Source organism: Linepithema humile, chromosome 4 (genome assembly GCF_040581485.1).
Source record: "Linepithema humile isolate Giens D197 chromosome 4, Lhum_UNIL_v1.0, whole genome shotgun sequence".
NCBI lineage: Eukaryota > Metazoa > Arthropoda > Insecta > Hymenoptera > Formicidae > Linepithema > Linepithema humile.
In genome coordinates this window covers 23769261-23786726 of record NC_090131.1, presented here as the reverse complement: position 1 = coordinate 23786726, position 17466 = coordinate 23769261, and the positions used below count along the sequence as shown (strand labels likewise).

The following is a 17466-nucleotide window of genomic DNA, read 5'->3' as shown; positions in this document are numbered from 1 at the left end:
AATTGAAAAATACGAGGATTTAAGGGGTTGGATGCAATTTCAGAAAGCCAGCTCTCGCCGCGCAGCCTCCTCTAATAGAAGCGTTCCCGGCGATGTTGCGCATTGTGCGGACAGGATATTTATTAGGACACATGTAGTGTCTTCCCCCTTGCACTTGAATTATGATTGTAACGTACTCTCTGCGAGGGAAAGGAATATTCTTTGGCGCACACACGATAATGCCATTGTACTCTCTCGATTGCGGTCTGAAATTTCGGTCGAACGTGAGTAGCAATTTCGCGGAATTGAATCGATAAATTTCATCAATTACAGAAACCAGCGAGAGATATTAATCTACTGAAATGTACGTTCTGCTTCTCTTAACACAATATCATTTTAACAGAGAGCACACAATATTGCTGCTAAATTAATACGATTGAGAGTGTAATGAGCAAATCGTCGATCGCGAAACGCCTGCATTTGCGCGTGTTGTAAACGCCGTTCGATAACGCTCGAACATATGTAACATTAAAAGTTAATCAATTATTCCTGGTGAAATGGAAGCCCCCGCGATTGAACGTTTGCAATCTCACGCAATATGAAACGTTTCCGATTCCTCGTCCTTTGATATGTCGATTGATTCGTTCTAATCTCGATTAGACGTAGCGATTTAGCGCACGGAATTTATTGTCGCTCCCGCGTCATAATGGAATGTTTCTTCGTATAACATATTGAGCGAGTTAATGTCGATTTACTTGCAAATGTAATTGCAATACGCTTTAATGACAACAAATGTTTTATAAAGCTATGTTTCTAATTAACTATGTCTCTAATTAGCTATGTCTCTAATTAACTGTTACGTTTAAAAACTCCTGTCAGATCATTGACGAAGCCGTGCTTTCTCAAAAAATCACTTCTTTTTAGCAAGTGTACACTATAAAAAAAATTGTAATAATTATGTAAATTTACACAACTAAGATGTAAAAATTATACGATAAATAACAGAAATTTACTAAATATATAATGTAAATTTACATAATTTCACAAATTTTACTATTTATTTAGTATTTTTATATTTCCGTTATTTATCATGTAATTTGTACATCTTAATTGTGTAAACTTAAATAATTATTACAATTTTTTTACAATGTAGATAAAGTTACTTAAAAATTCTAGAATTATTTAAATGAAAAAGAATACTATTTCATAATCTATCAAACATTTAATAACGTAATTATCATCTGTAAATGCGATCTATTAATTATGCACAGAATAAAAGAAACTGACTATCAAACGTTTTCTGTGTAAACGCCAATAAATGTAACTGTAACGATCACATTGTCATACGTTCTAATTTTCAATGCGGCTTCGAGATCAATACTGACTTGATTATAACCGATACTTAAATGTCATCCAGCGATAAATGTCAATTATGAAATATTCGCTCGGTTGACAGCAGATTTTCACGGTGCCGCGAACACAAATGTTTTCAACATGACGGGAGTGTCAATTCCTGCCGTCGGCTGACATCTTAATCGTACAATTAACGTCGATCAAATTTTACGGCGGTGTCCTTTTAGGTATTATCTAAGGTATATAATAGCGCAGATTATCCTATCGTGTTTCTTTATAGTATTAATTTTTTCTTAGAATTTAATTTGTTTTCTCGAGTTGAATTCGCCTTTTCGATCCTCTTCAACCCTTTCTCCTTCAGCTTTTCCGCACGAAAAGACTAAATTATTTCCGAATTGAATTGACAGGCTGAAAATCTAACAATAAGATAGGATTTTTAAATTCTTTCGCTGCTTATGCTTGCAGCGACACGCGGCTCAACACTAAGAAGTTCGTAAAATATTTCTTACAACCAATTCATAAACCGCAATTACAGCTCTACAAAGAGATATTTTGTTTCACGGTGATTTTCCCAGCATCCTTACGGAATCTTTTGACCTCTTCACAGCTTTTTCCTTTCATCCCCGTCACCGGAGGGATTTTATTACTTTCCACAACACAGAAAAGAGCGCCGAAGGAACATGCGAAGTTCGTGCAGTCCGCAAACGAACGAGAACGCTTCTCTTTCGTTTCTCCCGCGGGAGGGAGTGGACGGTGAGGGACGCGGAAGGCAGAGGAGAGGGTTCGCGCGGGGCGGATAACGCGAGCGGAGGGAAACGCGAGTGGGAGAGCGAGAGCGAGAGCCAGACGTATTAATTAAACGACTCATTTTCATCGCATGACAAAAACGTGGATTTAACGCCCATCGCCGACTAATGCGTCGCCCCACTGCAGCTTCTACTGTATACTCACAGGAGCTTCTGCTGCGTCCGGGGCCTGGTATCAGTATCGCATCGCGACTCAACAACCAATCCGCTCGCGTGGTGCACGCCTAGTCTACATGCGACCGCCCATCGTGCGGTCGATTCCGCTTCGGGAGGCGAAACCTCGTACAGCGCAAATGCTCTGGTGGGGTATCGGCCCCTCTATGCGCCCGATTCCAGGCCTGGTCGTATCCCACCACGGCAACTCTCGGCGGTGTGAGCGCCTCGTTTAGCTTGTAATTTAGTCAAAGACTAGCAAGCGCTTGTGGCAGAAACATCGCACAGAGTTGGTGCTCGCTCTCGTCAGCGAGAGCTGAATTTCACAGAAACGCGCGACGTGTGCTTCACTTTCGACGTTTGACGCTCAGAGATCGCGCGAGCTCTTTTCCTAGGTTTATTTTTTTCACCGTGCTCGAGGTCGCGATCGTGCTGCGGATCGATGGAGAGTGTGACGTACGAGTGAGTGTCCGTGAGACTCCAGCCAGTGCGACGGCGGCTTTCGTGTTTACGACGGAGTCACAAGTTACGTCTCTTGATGAAACAAAACGGGACTATGTGAAACACATTTCGCAATCAACGGCAATAATTGTTAGCATTAATGAGCTTTGAGAAAGCCGCAAGGGGACCGTTAGATTTAAGCTGCAATCCATATTTGTCATTCTCGGCGATGTACTAGTCGCTCTCGTGATGTGTGAACAAAAGGTGCCGGGACATGATTGTTTGTTGTGAGTGACTGCCGATACCACCGGTGCCGTGTTACAATAACGATTTTCGTGGATAATGATTGCGATTGTTAGAAGGTACTCTGAGATTTAAAGAGTATTTTCGAAGAGACCGAAAATAATCTGGAAATATAAAAAAAATAGACATCATCGAAGTGGTGAATGTCTCCTGCGGTCTGACGGGAGTTAGTGCGTTCCAGTGATAATCCGTATACAGTGTTGATCGAGAATAGGCACGTCAGGGAGTCAACGATCAGCGGTAAACGCTCGATCGACTCTAAAGAAGACAGTTATCGAAGTCGCCGCGACGATGCGGCGGATCTAATCCGCGAGGCGCTCGCAAATTCTGTTGATCCCGTTAAAGTGGGTTGTCTATTCGGGAAGCGTACGATAATCGTACGATGATGCCGCTCGCGCCGACGCCAATCGTCCCGGTGCCATCTAAGCCGAAGATCGGCTTTAGCATAGACTCGATAGTTGGCGGCGGTGGACAGGGCGGTCGCGAGGATCGTCTGGACCGGCTCGAGCGGGTCGAGATCGAGCGCGACGATGGCAGCCCGATGGAGATAGTCGAGGGCTCTTCGTCGCCACGGGCGCGCCGGGCTGCCGCGAGATCGCCCGGCGCTCACTCCGAAGGTTCCGATCGGCCTGTCTCCAGGAGCTCGTCCGTCGAATCATACCCGAATTCGCGAAGAACGCCATCGCACGCCGCCGGCGGCGGCGGCGGCGGCCATCATCATCATCACAGCGCTAATCATCACAGCCATCCGCACTCTCATCATCATCACAACCTGTCCGCAACGACGCATCTGGATTTCGGTCGGACGACTGTGCACAGTCACAGCGGTGGGTCTACCCCGAACAATAGTCCCAGTCCGCCGCATAGGATACCGCATGGAGACTCACCGGTTGGCGCGCATCCTCAACCACCTCCGGGAGTCGTGAGGCCCAGTCCGAACTACCTCGCGCCACCGCCCAGCGCCGCGACGGCTGCGGCCGTAGCCGCGGAACAGCTCAAGTCTCTTTATGGATTGCCAGGCCACAGTCCGGCGGGTCCGCAAACTGGTCAGAACGAGTATCACACGCAGCAGCAATTGGCCCTGGCCGCGAATCTGGCCGCGGCCCAGCACTTCCAGGCGGCGAATCTTGCGGTAGCGCTCCAGGCGCATCACGGCGCGTCACCTCATGGACCGCCGCATGGGCCTTATTCGCACGGCGGAGCGCCGGGCGGGCCTCATCCGCCGCCCCATCCTCATCAGCCGCCCAGGGACAGCTACCCTTTGTATCCTTGGCTGCTCTCGAGGCACGGCAGGATCTTCCCGCATAGATTTCCGGGAGGTATGTGCTCTTCGAATGTTTGTTTAGTGGCTTGAACAGTGTTTGTATCTGTAGTCTCAAGATACTCGCCGGAAAATCAAGATAGTAATTTCAACGTTAAATGTTCGAGGGATCAGAAGAGGTCAGTTGGAATTGCCCTTCGTCTCGAATTTGACGCAACACTTGACGCATTCGGTGTCCCATGGGAAGTTAGTTGCTGAAACTAATTAGCTGTCATTATTCGACGCACATAGGAAGTAAGAAAAATGAAATATCTTTTAACAGAGGACATTTTGTAGTTTTATTTACGTATAAACTAAAGACAATATTTTTATTTTTCATTAAATAAACGTTTATTAAAAAATGTCAAATATCGCTAATTTTGATGGTATATATTTTTGACGTGCGCACCGTCAGAATTATAATAAAAATTAAGTCGATTTTGAAAATTACAACTGTAACTTTTGTTGCATAAATTTTTTATAGTTTCCAAAAGTGACTTAATTTTTTTGTTATAATTCTAACGGTGCGCATTTCGAAAAAATATATATCATTAAAATTAGCGATATTTGGTATTTTTTAATAAACGTTTATTTAATAATAAAAATATCTCCGATTGTTTTTAGTTTATATGTAAATAAAACTGCAAAATGTCCTCGGTTAGAAAATATTTTTCTTGCTCTCTATGTGTGTTTGAAAATGACAGCTAATTAGTTTCAGCAACTTCCCATGGAACACCCTGTATGATTTATGCGACTTCTCGGCAAAAATCGCAAAGTAAAAACTGCTGCTGTTGCGATACATTTTATTTCCAATTAAATTTCCCTGGAGTGATTTACTTGTAACTCATTGGGATTTACATATCTTGACATTAATAAGTATGAATCATCATTAAATTTGAACTGACGATAACGTTTATTCAAACGGTTGGGGAAAAAATTACCGAGAAATATATCTGTGTTCGGAAGCTGACATCACGTTTCTAAATAGTGCCAATTTGGCAAATATTTTAAGTTCCGGCTGGCCTCATTTCAGCTGATTATATTTATTACGCTTAATGTAAGGCTAAACTTGTGACCGAAGATTTCGGCAATCACTTTGTGGACGTAATTATTAGGCCGGGTTATCTCGCGGTAATTTATCTGCGTGAAAACCGCCATTCACTCGCGTTATCACAAAACATGCGAGATCAGTGTAAGCATAGAAAATACAATAATATTCGTGACAAAACGCGATTTGTCTCGTAGAGAGCGCCGTATAAAATTTCTTTATTTCACACAGTACACGCTATGATAACGTAAAATTATTTAACTATCGTTTTCTACGTTACAGAATGATTATACGGATAAAGCAGCAAGATTGAATCGTAGTACAATAATATAAAAATAACTAACAGTTAAAACTTTCTCATTTTTTGCGCGAGATGCACGGAGCGAAGATTATTCTACGGATTTTCAATAGAAAAATACAAAACTCTGATTATGAAATCTACTGTTCAGTTTATACATATTTATGTCTTAATTTCTGTCTTGACATTCAAGTTATTTATGTTTGTATTTTTCGAAGTCAAAAGACATCGACACACATTTTTTCGAATGTTATCGGACCAACCGTAAATGCCGTCAGACATCGAAATTGAATGAATCGACCGGCGAAACGCGATTGATGCGATCGAGAAAGCGAGATTGCGCGACATCAATTCATGATAATAATAATTATTCTTGTCCGGCGCACGCGCGATGGTCGCTGCGTTACGCAAGCATTTCGTAATTAGGATTTTGTAATATTGTTGTCTCCGACACACTCGCTTCTTATCGCGCGCCACGCCGCGCTGAGCAAAACAAGTGTCACAGTTTTTCCGCATCCCAGCGTAGTAATTAATTTATTTGCCTGTGTTGATATCGTGTCAGTCCAATTACGCGCGCTTATCATCGTTCGTACTATTAATGGGAAACACAGAAGAAATATTATTGCTCTCGGCCTGACTCCCCGCGGTTTGATCGCTTCGTTCGCGCGAAGTCGAAGCACGCATGCACAACTTTATGATGTATGACGCCGCTTATCGGTTACGCCGAGATAGCGATTTCTCTCGCTATCCGATATATATTATTGAACAATCACAAGTATTCCGATTAGACGGTTAATGTTTTTGACACGAAAGAAAGCGAGAAATTGCTGAGAAATTAATCCGACTTTTATTTAAAATATTAAATACTTTCACATATCAAGTTTCACGCTAAACTTGAAAGAAAGGCGTAACACCAACTATTTCCTTTACTATTTAACGCTAATATTAGTATTTTTCGAACTAAAGAATTCATTATAATAGTAAAGAAACAGGCTTATATAACCGCATAAACACATGGAGAAAAGAAAAACACAAGAAGAGTTAAAGTAGGAAAAACATACGATAAAATGGTCGAGATTATATTATCATCTTAAACAGATTATATTATCATCTTAAATAGATGATAATATAATCTCCACAACGGATCATGCGATTGAAATTATGGTTAAAATTGCGACTCTCGACAGATTTAGACGTGAATAATCTGACGGCAATAATGATTCGTAATTTGTGAAGTCCATTTTAAATAAATAGAATTCTGTCTAAACTGGATAAAAAAAATTTTGAAGCCAAGATTGATAATTTGTGCTTTAAGACAACTTTAAAAATAAAAGATTTTACTAAAATAGCCAAAAAAAAAAAAAAATACATTTATAACTAAACGTTGAAGCCGACGTAAATTATTGCGAGATGCATTACATTAGCAGCTGAACGATGGTCTTTAATAATCATTTTGTCGGTGGTGTAGTCGAAAGTTCACATCTCAAACAGATGATAATATAATTTCTACAGCGGACTTATCCGTACAATCGATATCTTATCCCCTTTGCCATTCAATAAATATTCGTCGATTAGTGGTATTAGTGAATATTTGTTGCTGTTGCGAATAATAATTTCGTCAATGATTTAAAACGTGATATTAACATAAGAATAATATGCAATTATAAAAAACAACGAAAAACAACGTCCTTTTTAAAAATAAATGTCAGTTCTGTCACAAATCATCAATCTTGGCTTTAAAAATCTTCTTATTTATTTTATAGACAGAATTTTTTACATTTAAAATAAATCTCATAAATTGCGAATACATTTTTTTATTGTTCCAAAGACTTCAATCGTTAATTAATCGTATGTATTCTGCGCCAAGTTCGTCGAACCTTTATATATCGTGGAAGTTCGTATATCGCTAGCAGCAGGATCGTCTATTTTGCAGACTTTCTGCAAAGCTGCGAGTTTAAAATGCCGGTCGGCGATCAGACAAGAGCTTCGTTTAGAGTTACTTACGGGGTCGGCCAGGCCCACGAGAGTCGAGCTGAGAGAAGATAGAGCATCCCCGGCAGGTAGAGAAGACGATTATCATAAATTTACCGCAATCGGCACGTATATGGGATGAGGCGTGCCACCCGGTAGAGAAATATACGCACAGAGTCGTCGTAAAACTAGTTTCTTCTGAAAAAAGCTCTCCAACCGCAGCCATATTAGTCCTCAACATTTCGCACATTTTTTTTCTGGAGATGTCTTCTTTTTTTGTAAATTATATTAGTGGATTTTGCAAAAAAGCAATGATCATTATTCACGCTATTAATTTAATAACTATTAATCATATTATTTTATTAATTATCATAATTACTAATCATTTTGTCCATTTTTTTCATAATTAAAAACTGATACTGCCGTATAGATAAATTATTTTGTTTTAAACATCTTATCTAGAATTTATACGCAAATATGCACATATTTAGAAATACAGTGTCTTTCGGTGAACATTATTTAATATTTTGAAATATTTTGCATCGATAACTCTCTGATTTACAGCGATTGTCTGTGAATAGCGTCGATCATGTAATAACGCGTGCTCAGAGCAGAGCTATGCGTGCAACATCGCCGTGAATATCTCCTATACTGGAAATTGTGCGAGATCTCGCGCGCCGATCGCGTTTCAACGCAATAAGAGCACCGGGACAGATCGCGATCCAGCCGATCGGAGGTTCAGTCACGTAGATGGGGCAGCCGCTTATCTAGCAATTAGTCGGTATCGGTAATTACTGTTGAGAAGAACGAGAGATCTTCCATACCCTTCGTTATTTCATAGCATACGCGTTGCATACCTCTGAATACACGCACGAATATATACGGATATACGCTTGTTTGCGCGTGATCGTGAAACCGTCTCGATAAATGAGTCTTTGATTATTTTCTCTAACCTATTTCACCTCAGTTCTCTGCCTGCCAACATCCTTAAAGGCTCTTAATAGCGCAAAGAGAATTTCCTCTTCGCCGAGTCTCCTGTATCGCCTCTCTACATTGACGGATATTGCCGCAACAGTTAATTGCGCCCGGCGTTTTTGTCGCGTCGTCACAGATTTTTAAAATCAATATCAGAAATTGAGCCTTGTAGAGTAAATTTTATTTTACGAACTAAGTGCGAGAGTGTGTGAAAACACATTCGTGAACCCCGTGCTTAGATTTTCTGATTTGCTAGCACATATTAAGCTAGCATTTAGTTTAGAATTAACGTTGAATATTATCGTAATTATTGCTTGCTTGTAATATTATTGTATTTGTATTGCGTAAAACATTATTGCGCTTATCAAGATTAATATATTAATTATAATTTTAAGACTGAGTTTTTTTTTTGCGACGTGATGAGAAACGATAGTCCCTCGGCACGGCCGTGTCGTTTGAGTTAGCGGCAATAAATCAAAAGTGTTTATCTTAAACTCTTACTTAGATCGCTTTGAAACTTCTTACAGAGAAATACTCAATAATGTTTCCCATATAAACGCCAGTTGCAGGGCAACAGCGATTCTTGTTTTTCCGGAGAACGTGTAATTTCAGTTAATTCATAGTTAATTCGCGTCCATTTCAAATCCCCGTCAGTCAATGACTAAATACCGCGGAGAACATTCCGCTATCGACGCCGGCGGGTATTAACGTTGCAATTACATCCGAGATCTCGCAGATAACGCGTAGCCTCTCATCCTTGAGAAGAGTCTAATCGTCGACGATGCGAAGACAATGCTATATTTATCGACGTGTCCAGTCGGCAGCGCGGATTGCAAATCCGTTTGAGATAACGTTAAATATCAGTTGGCAAAAACTTTCGTAAATGGAAGCCTCATCTATCATCCTAATGGCGATACGCAGCCGAAGGAAACGATCTTTCCTTCTTTGTACGAGAAAAATTTACTGTTTTTTTCCGCCGCACGATCGCCGCTTGTCGTCCCGCGCGTCGGCAAATCGCTCGCTTTTTCGCGCGGATCGTTATTCTGATTGCATTTCCATCCTTTCACTAGCACTAATTGCTACCGATCGCAAATTGCGTTCGACGAGTCTCCTCGTGCTCGCATTTGACGATTCGATTCGCGGGACACTTTAATGACTATCCCTCGTGGCAGCGAATGACCACCGCGATCACGACGGTTCTAATTGCCTATAATGAAGATGCACAGGACTCGGGGAGGATGCGATCGGGTGGTTGCACGCGGGTCTGCGTGTCGTATCCGCTGGATACCGCACTTAACGCTTATATGGAAAATTGATATTAGCGAGAGAGAAGTGCCACTCGGCGTGGCTATTCCCGAGATTGATCTCCGCGGCTTATTAAGTAGTCTGAAATTTTTTTTTCGCAAAGAAAGACGGGACTCCTGTGTGGTTAAAGATTGTAAACACGCGCGCGAAAATAGGAAAATCGCGTCCGTAATGAAGATCCCGTTCGCGGAAAGGATTGGCGCTAGCGTATCTGGATCTGTCATTATGGTTAACAGCGTTGTGCAATTTTGATCCGACGCGCATAATTGAAACGATATGAGGTATTAATACACCGAGAAAACGATAATTGAATGAACATGGCGGGAAATTTCAGGCGAACGTTTCATCTCGTAAAGCGTACTTTGTTAATGCTAAGCCGCAACTTGCTGGATGAGATACAATATTCGTAATTTGCGTTATATTGAATTACAAAATGTACAAAACGTATAAAGTGCCGCGGAATTATCGTCATTCTCTATTTTTCTGTACAGTCAAATCAATATATCATGAAATTTGTATGAATGTTAATTAAACATTTTTCAAAAATAGATCTATCTTTTACTGTGTATCTATTGTATTTATTTCCCATTTATCTGATGCCCATTCATCGGCATACCTTTTTGCTCTTTCTAAGGAAAATAATACAACTGACCTAGACATTATCTGACTGTTTCCTGACCAAAAAAGTTTCGAAAAATGGGAGTACAATGGCTACTCTTTATTAACATCGTCAAATTACCATTACTTTTAACTGTTGTTAGAAAGTGAGCATCATTTACAAAATGGTCCTATTCCTTTGTCAATTTTAGAGAAACCCTGTATGGATATTTTAGAAAGACCCTGTATAGATATTGATTTAAGGATCCTGGCCATCCTCTTTTGTTATCCTCGTAGCGTTTTCCTTTCAAAGAAAAGTCTACCGTCAGAAAACCTGTGTCGCTGTTATTCACACGAGCTACATTTTTCTGTGGCAACTTTTATCGATTATTTCGTCGCTGATTGGATCGTCGGCGTGCTAACTTGATCGATTTATCACATAATTGTAATGAGTTCTAGGTCGGAGATAAGAATATTCTAATCGATGCCATTTTTTAGTTGAGTTTCCACCTGTGTGCATTTAAATGTCTTCGTAATGGTAATCGCTCCGCGCGCCGACGCTCGTCGATTTTTCATGCGGGAAAGTATGCGATTATGAATGCGCAGGTGATCGAGCTATGCATTGCGTATCTCTCAATGAGAGTGCACGAATGCGTAAAATAAATCGGCGGGAGCAGGCGATAGTGATTGCATATTCTCCGCGACTATCAGCGTTCGCGATTTCACGTCGGCGTAATTCGAACTATTTCACCGAACTTTGAAGGATTTGACTTAAAGAATTTTTTGCGCAGCCGAAAATCATATACGGAAAACTATTCCGAGGTGACGTATGAGCTGTTCGGCGTTTATGCAACTCTTAAATTTTTTAAATCATAATTAATATATTTACAATTTCTACGATTGTGTAATACACAATTATACTTCACAAAAATCCGCAATCGCGCGACTAACACGTAATAACATTACACACTTACATAGATTCTTATTATAGGGATTAGGTGGGATTGCAACGAAGGTAGCGCTCTCTCTAAAGGAACAAATCTTTTACTCGTTTGTGAAACAGCGTCGGATCGTTTTCATTTACGACTATGCGGGCTTAATTGAACGCTATCACGAACGCAGACTAATGCAAGCGACAAGATAGTGTGCCTGAGTGTTAAATAATAACATATATCTGCGACTCTCTGTGATTTCTCGTGGACGTAAAAGCTGTTTCTGCTAACGATTCTTGACTAACGGTTCAGTTCTTCTCGCGGTAACGCGACGCGATTGTCAACAATCGGTCAGGCGTGTGAATTATGGCGTTAATTTTGTCTGCGCCTTTTGCGAATCCGCGTCTGTCGTGCGAGAAATCGCTGATATCCGGTATCGGGGTGAATTCAGGGCGAATTCGTCCGCATATGCTCCGCTGACGTGTAATTAAATAGTAATCATTCGTTCACCAACGCCGTTTGTGTGTTTATTGTGCATACGCGCGGAACCGACTGGTTTTGGATGACCAGCCAAGCGAAATTCTCTAATCTGTTCGCCGATTTAACTCTTTTTGAGCTGAGTTTATGTTCCCGTAAACTTTAAATTCCTACGGTTTATTTTTATATTTCTTGGAAACTTTTTTTAAACAAACAACGTTTACAAATTCAGATTATTTTTGCTTAGAAACAAAATCACATGCGGTACTAAATTTACATATTTTAGAACAACTTTAACAAATTCAAAATTTTTATAAATTATGTCAATCTGTTATTAATAACAAAAATAAAAATTGTGATGAATAGATTTCTATAAATTCAATAAAAATAATTTTTTGCTTTATTAGACCTACATCCTCACTAGCAAAATATGCGTATAAATTCAAGATAAATGTTTCCGTTTAGATCGTTAATATCCCTATTGCTCGCGCTATAATTATTAATTAGGCTGTGTAATTATTAATTAGACTGTGTGACAAATTTAAACTTTTGTTTTAGACCACAAACCAGACAAGATAATTCTTATAGATTTTTTGTCGTTGAAAACGAATCCGTTAATGAAATTACTCTATCACGTCACATTTTAGAGAAAATTGAACTTAAAGGTGCCGAAAATGGCATTTTTGGGTACTTTTGAGTTTCTTAAAAATGTGACGTGATAAGGTAATTTCATTAGTGGATTCGTTTTCAGCGATAGAAAATCTATAAGAATCACTAACTGTATTGACTGCTTTATGCAAGAAGTTAGTTATAAAAATTAAAAGAAAGGAGGACGGTAATGGTCCGCTTTTTATGTGATTTGAATAATCACCTGCACATAACGGTTTCTGGGGTCGGCGATTATGAAACCAAGGTCAAGATTGTCAAATATAATTTGTTTAAATAATCATAATTTAAACAAATTATATTTGTTTAAACAATTGTGAAAAATTATAATTAAAATCAAATTTTTCATAATTGTTTAACGAATCCGTTAATGAAATTGCCTTATCACGTCACATTTTAAAGATACTTAAGCTCAAAAATACCCAAAAATGCCATTTTTGGTACCTTTAGGTCCGATTTTTTCTGTGTGGTTTGTGGTTTAAAATTCGTGTCTCACACACACAGTGTTATAAGCGTTGATTCAGTGAACCGACGAAAAATATCGCTTAAATTGCAGAATTATATATAGATACATTATAATTTACGCCTGTTGCATCGACACCTAGGAAGTTATGAGCGCCATTTACATTTCAAATGGGTGCGCCTACGCGTTTTATGGCATGGGTTAGACGCAGGTTGTTGTCCACATTATCGTGCTGATATCTGCGTAATCGCGCGGCTCATATATCGGGCGAAGTGTTTTATGCAAGTACATGACAGTTTGCAAAACCTTCGTGAATATGGAGCTGCGCGCGACACGGGCTATTTCGATTGTGGCGCAATGTCTATGCAAATGTCATTCCCGGCGATTATCGTCTCTCTGTTTACGCGGTTACGCGATCGCAAAAATGGCGCGCAAGGATACGGCCGGAGTTATTTACGTTTTCGGCGTGTAATAGCTGTATTATGAGGCATCTTTATCGAAGATGATCGTATACACTATCTCTTGAATATTCCTGTTGTTGTAAAAAATGGCGGACATGAAAAACGAGCTACATCGGTTCTCATGCATAATTATTTAAAGTATATAAACTTAAATGTATATATTCCGCATTTTAAACTTTTAGATTTTGTTCTATATATATTTTAAATCTTTCTCTTTCAGTGAAATTTTAGATTTTGTACTGCCGTGTTCGAAGATTGTTATTGATTTCGTTGCGAAATCTGCACGCGCACGCGTTGGCGCTAATAATCACCATTAGCGAATTCGATTATGCTTTAAATAGTCGCTCTCGTAAAACCGGTCGCGCTCGTTTGCATCGAGGCAGATTTTACGACTACGACGTGCCAATCACCCTTTTGTCGCGAGGGAAATGAAATTTTCTCGTGTCGTTTCTATTCCGTTCGCAAATTACCGGTAGCGAAATCAAAGGGGACGGCGACGCCGACCTAATCGATCGCGAGCATTAAAATCATTAAACGGTGCGCGACCGGAAGGGTGACGTTTCGTAATTGCTGAGTCGAATATTTTATTAACTTACCTCTCGATTCCCGGGTGAGTTTATGGTCTCGCAGGATACTACGGTGAGGATACTTAAGCCTACTGCGATAAAGCCGCTTGATGACGGAACAGCGAAATATTATCTTGTCACGATATTAAGCGATCAGTCACCTGTACACAAGAATATTTGAGATGTATTAAATGTTTCACGCTTCACGTTATAATTGTGAGCTTGTGTTGTTCTAAGGCCTAATTAGCTGTATAAAAATACACGATACGAAGAAGCATTCCACTGCAGTCTCATAGCTCAAGGCTACCACAGGCTCGAATTAACTACTGGTTTAACTTTTAATTAACCTTCCGTCGTGTGAGATTAACTCTTCCTCCCGCGCGGTTCTCGATTCGCTGTATTTACGGTCGGTTGCTCTTTTAAATTACCTCGTAAAAAAGTTTGACGATGATTGCCGCTGAAATTACGATAGAAATAACAAAGTCGAGCAATCAGTAAAATGAAGTAATACCGCATTATAATTCCTCTATAATGCCGCAGTCTGACTTCTACTAGAAAAGAAAAAAAATTCTGAGAATCTAGAATGAATATTATATTTGGTACACTTTTTTAAATTTAGTCCCATAAATTTTCTTGAACTTGTTTTCGGTAATTAAGAGAGTTCAAGCGCGATAGTCTAAGCAAGGAATAAATTTGATCATGAGAGTCAGAAAAACAATTTTATCTGGGATTACGTTTCGATAATTTAGTTGATGATGAAATTAGTAATGTCAGAAATGAGACGCGAGTCACACGAAACTGTAGTAAGGAGATGATGTATACAGCGTACGTGTGCTCCGCGAAGCACATGTACGAGGTTCTCGTTGTGTGCGTCGTTCCCTCACTAGTTTCATGTGGCTCGCGTCTCATTTCTCAGCATTATTGAATAAAACTATACTACGCATCATTTTTGTAAACATGACAACGCTGACAAAGTTTATCAACTTTCGAGGCTTATATCTCGATAAATAGATAAAGTAAATAATTTTATACTTTTTTTTTTTATCTTAATTAGGTATTTTTCCATTATGTATTAGTTTTTTTTGACAAAAATCTTAAGAGCCAATCTTTAATTATATAAGACAATATCTCCGACGCACATGTTATGTTACATAAAAGTTAGATAATTTAAGGCAGTGTTATCACTGTGCTAAATTATCTAACTTTGACTCAATTATCTCAAATTCTAACAAGTCAATATAAATGAAAAATTTATAAATAGTTCAGTTTAATCTTAAATAACAAGTACTCTAAATTTCAACAATTTTGTAAAAAAATAAAGTATACGCTAGAACTCTTTTAAGAAGCACATTTCCCTCTTTTGGAAATTCAAGCTCTTCTTTTACGACAGATGTAATAACACAAATTATCGAAGACACGCTGGCGCATCCGCGTCCCCTTATTTGCATTTTCACCTGTTTCGTCGTGCGATCGCGTCGTTGGTTTCGCATGCGATCGTCGACGTCTCGTCGCACGCTTAGCGACAATTAAAAATGCATTAGTACGATCTGACGAGCGCGCGGGAGCGGCTTTCGCGATATCAGAGATAGAGATAGAGCGAATGAAGGAGTACACGGAGACAGAGTAAAGGCGAGAAAGAGAGAGGAAGAGAGAGAGAGAGAGAGAGAGACGGCCCGGGTGAAGCTCGGCTGGTCGCGCAGAGGAACGGGGGGGATATAATTTGATACGTTTACCATTTGGTCTTATTTTTGAGTAATTTCGAGTCGCTCTGGGCGTCTCAGCTGCGAAAGCCGCAGCACAAGCTTCCCGTAATTACAGGCCATTCGACTCGCTTCTTCGTCCTCTGCGCTATGTCGTCCTCGTCGTCGTCGTCGTGGTTTCTTCTTCTTCTTCTTCCTTTCTCGTTTCTTCTCTGCTCGGTTAAGGATGAATTAAACGTGCCGCTCTAGGCGATGTCTAGGAAGCTCCTGAGGAACCGCTAACGACGGAACCACGCGAGAGCGATCCACGACAAAGTATCCATCCTGTGATCTTGCAAGAGGATCGATAGAATCGCGAATCGATCTCTCTCATCCGTGTTTTCACAGATTATCGCTGCATATAAGATCCCGCGATCGTAATTTTCTACTCTTTGCTCGCTCAAGAATGTAAAAAATTGCAAATTTTGTTAAAAATAAAAATATATGTGTATAATTTAAATATCATAATCGAGATATGGCAATAGCTGTACTTCAAATACTGCGATAATAAGCGGTACATTTCGGTAATTTCCGTTCGCCATTGACTGCGAGATTATAAAAGCGCAGGTAACTATTTATCACGCGCGCGCATTATCTCGCACTTTTCTCGCATCGTTAAGCGTATGTACATATAATGCTAGCCGTCCAGCTAACTGATTAATTATTGGTGAAACGCGATTGTTACTTCATGGCTGCGGAACACAGTAGTGGTGCGCGACATATGTCGCGCATTCAAATTCGCGAGCCCAGTCGTCGCAATAAGAGCACAGTCGCAATAAGAGTCACCGCATTACTATTCATTACCCGCATAAATAGCGATTGCTTCACGCACGAGTGCGTTGCTAATGATCCTTTATTCCGTCGCTGTAATTAGTGCCGATCGTGTACCTGCAGAGAATCATCTGCTAGTGTAATTCGATGTAATTTATTTCGATGTAATTTACTTCAGATTCTTTGTTACGGAAAAAAAAAAAAAAACAGAAAAACAAATTATTATAAATTGGTACTTTGCTAATAAAATCATTATTTTTAAATAGTTAATACAGTAGTATTATGTAAATAATTATAAAAATTATGCAATTATCATCAAATCGTGCATTCGTTTAAATTCCCTAAGAACTAGGGATTAACGTGGATCATGCAAATTATGCCGGATTACGTAGACCACGGAAGCGGTCACGTTTTCGCCACCTCGGCGCGGCGCTGATTAATGCGTCTATTCGCACGCGAGGCGCTTTGATCCCGTCAAGGATTCAACCTTCGTCGCGCGATTCCACAAGAATGCGCTCGCACGTGGATGTGTATCCTACTTAAGCAGCACACGCCTGCGCGCACGTACGCGACGTGCTCATTAAGGCGTTCGTTTCGCGATTCTTCTGTGAAAACGCAATTCTAAAGAATGACAATGGCAAATGAGCTGTCGAACAAATTGCCAATGACATAAATCAGCGGCAACAAAAATCGTGCACTTCCAGAGACGTACTGCTTAATTAATTTTGTTGAAAAATATTTTTTCTCCAAGAAAAAACGAAAGGAAAAATAGAATAAATTTATTGCGTTTTCGCAACTTCCTTTATTTCTGGAAATACAGAAGATGCAATTTGTGCGATGTTTACACCGCGACGGAAGGTCG

At 40.0% G+C, this 17466-nt stretch overlaps 1 protein-coding gene and 1 long non-coding RNA gene across 5 annotated transcripts in view; one reads left to right on the top strand and one right to left on the bottom strand.

Annotated features, from left to right (window-relative positions):
• The window catches only part of LOC105672584 (uncharacterized), a 176994-nt gene that overhangs the window by 18374 nt on the left and 141154 nt on the right, over window positions 1-17466 (bottom strand). For both annotated transcript variants that reach the window (XR_001100847.2, XR_010890039.1), the window contains exon 5: window positions 14125-14255. This is a non-coding gene — a long non-coding RNA (uncharacterized lncRNA). The remainder of the gene's footprint in view (window positions 1-14124; window positions 14256-17466) is intronic.
• Window positions 1902-17466, top strand: part of LOC105672582 (homeotic protein empty spiracles-like) — a 38195-nt gene continuing 22630 nt past the window's right edge. Inside the window, exon 1 of one of the 3 annotated variants that reach the window (XR_010890037.1) lies at window positions 1902-4354. Coding sequence is in view for 2 of the 3 variants with exons in the window: in XM_067354294.1 (XP_067210395.1) it covers window positions 3418-4354 (937 nt within the window). In the remaining variant the exon portion in view is untranslated. The remainder of the gene's footprint in view (window positions 4355-17466) is intronic. The other 2 variants (XM_067354294.1, XM_012367617.2) reach the window with 2 other exon arrangements.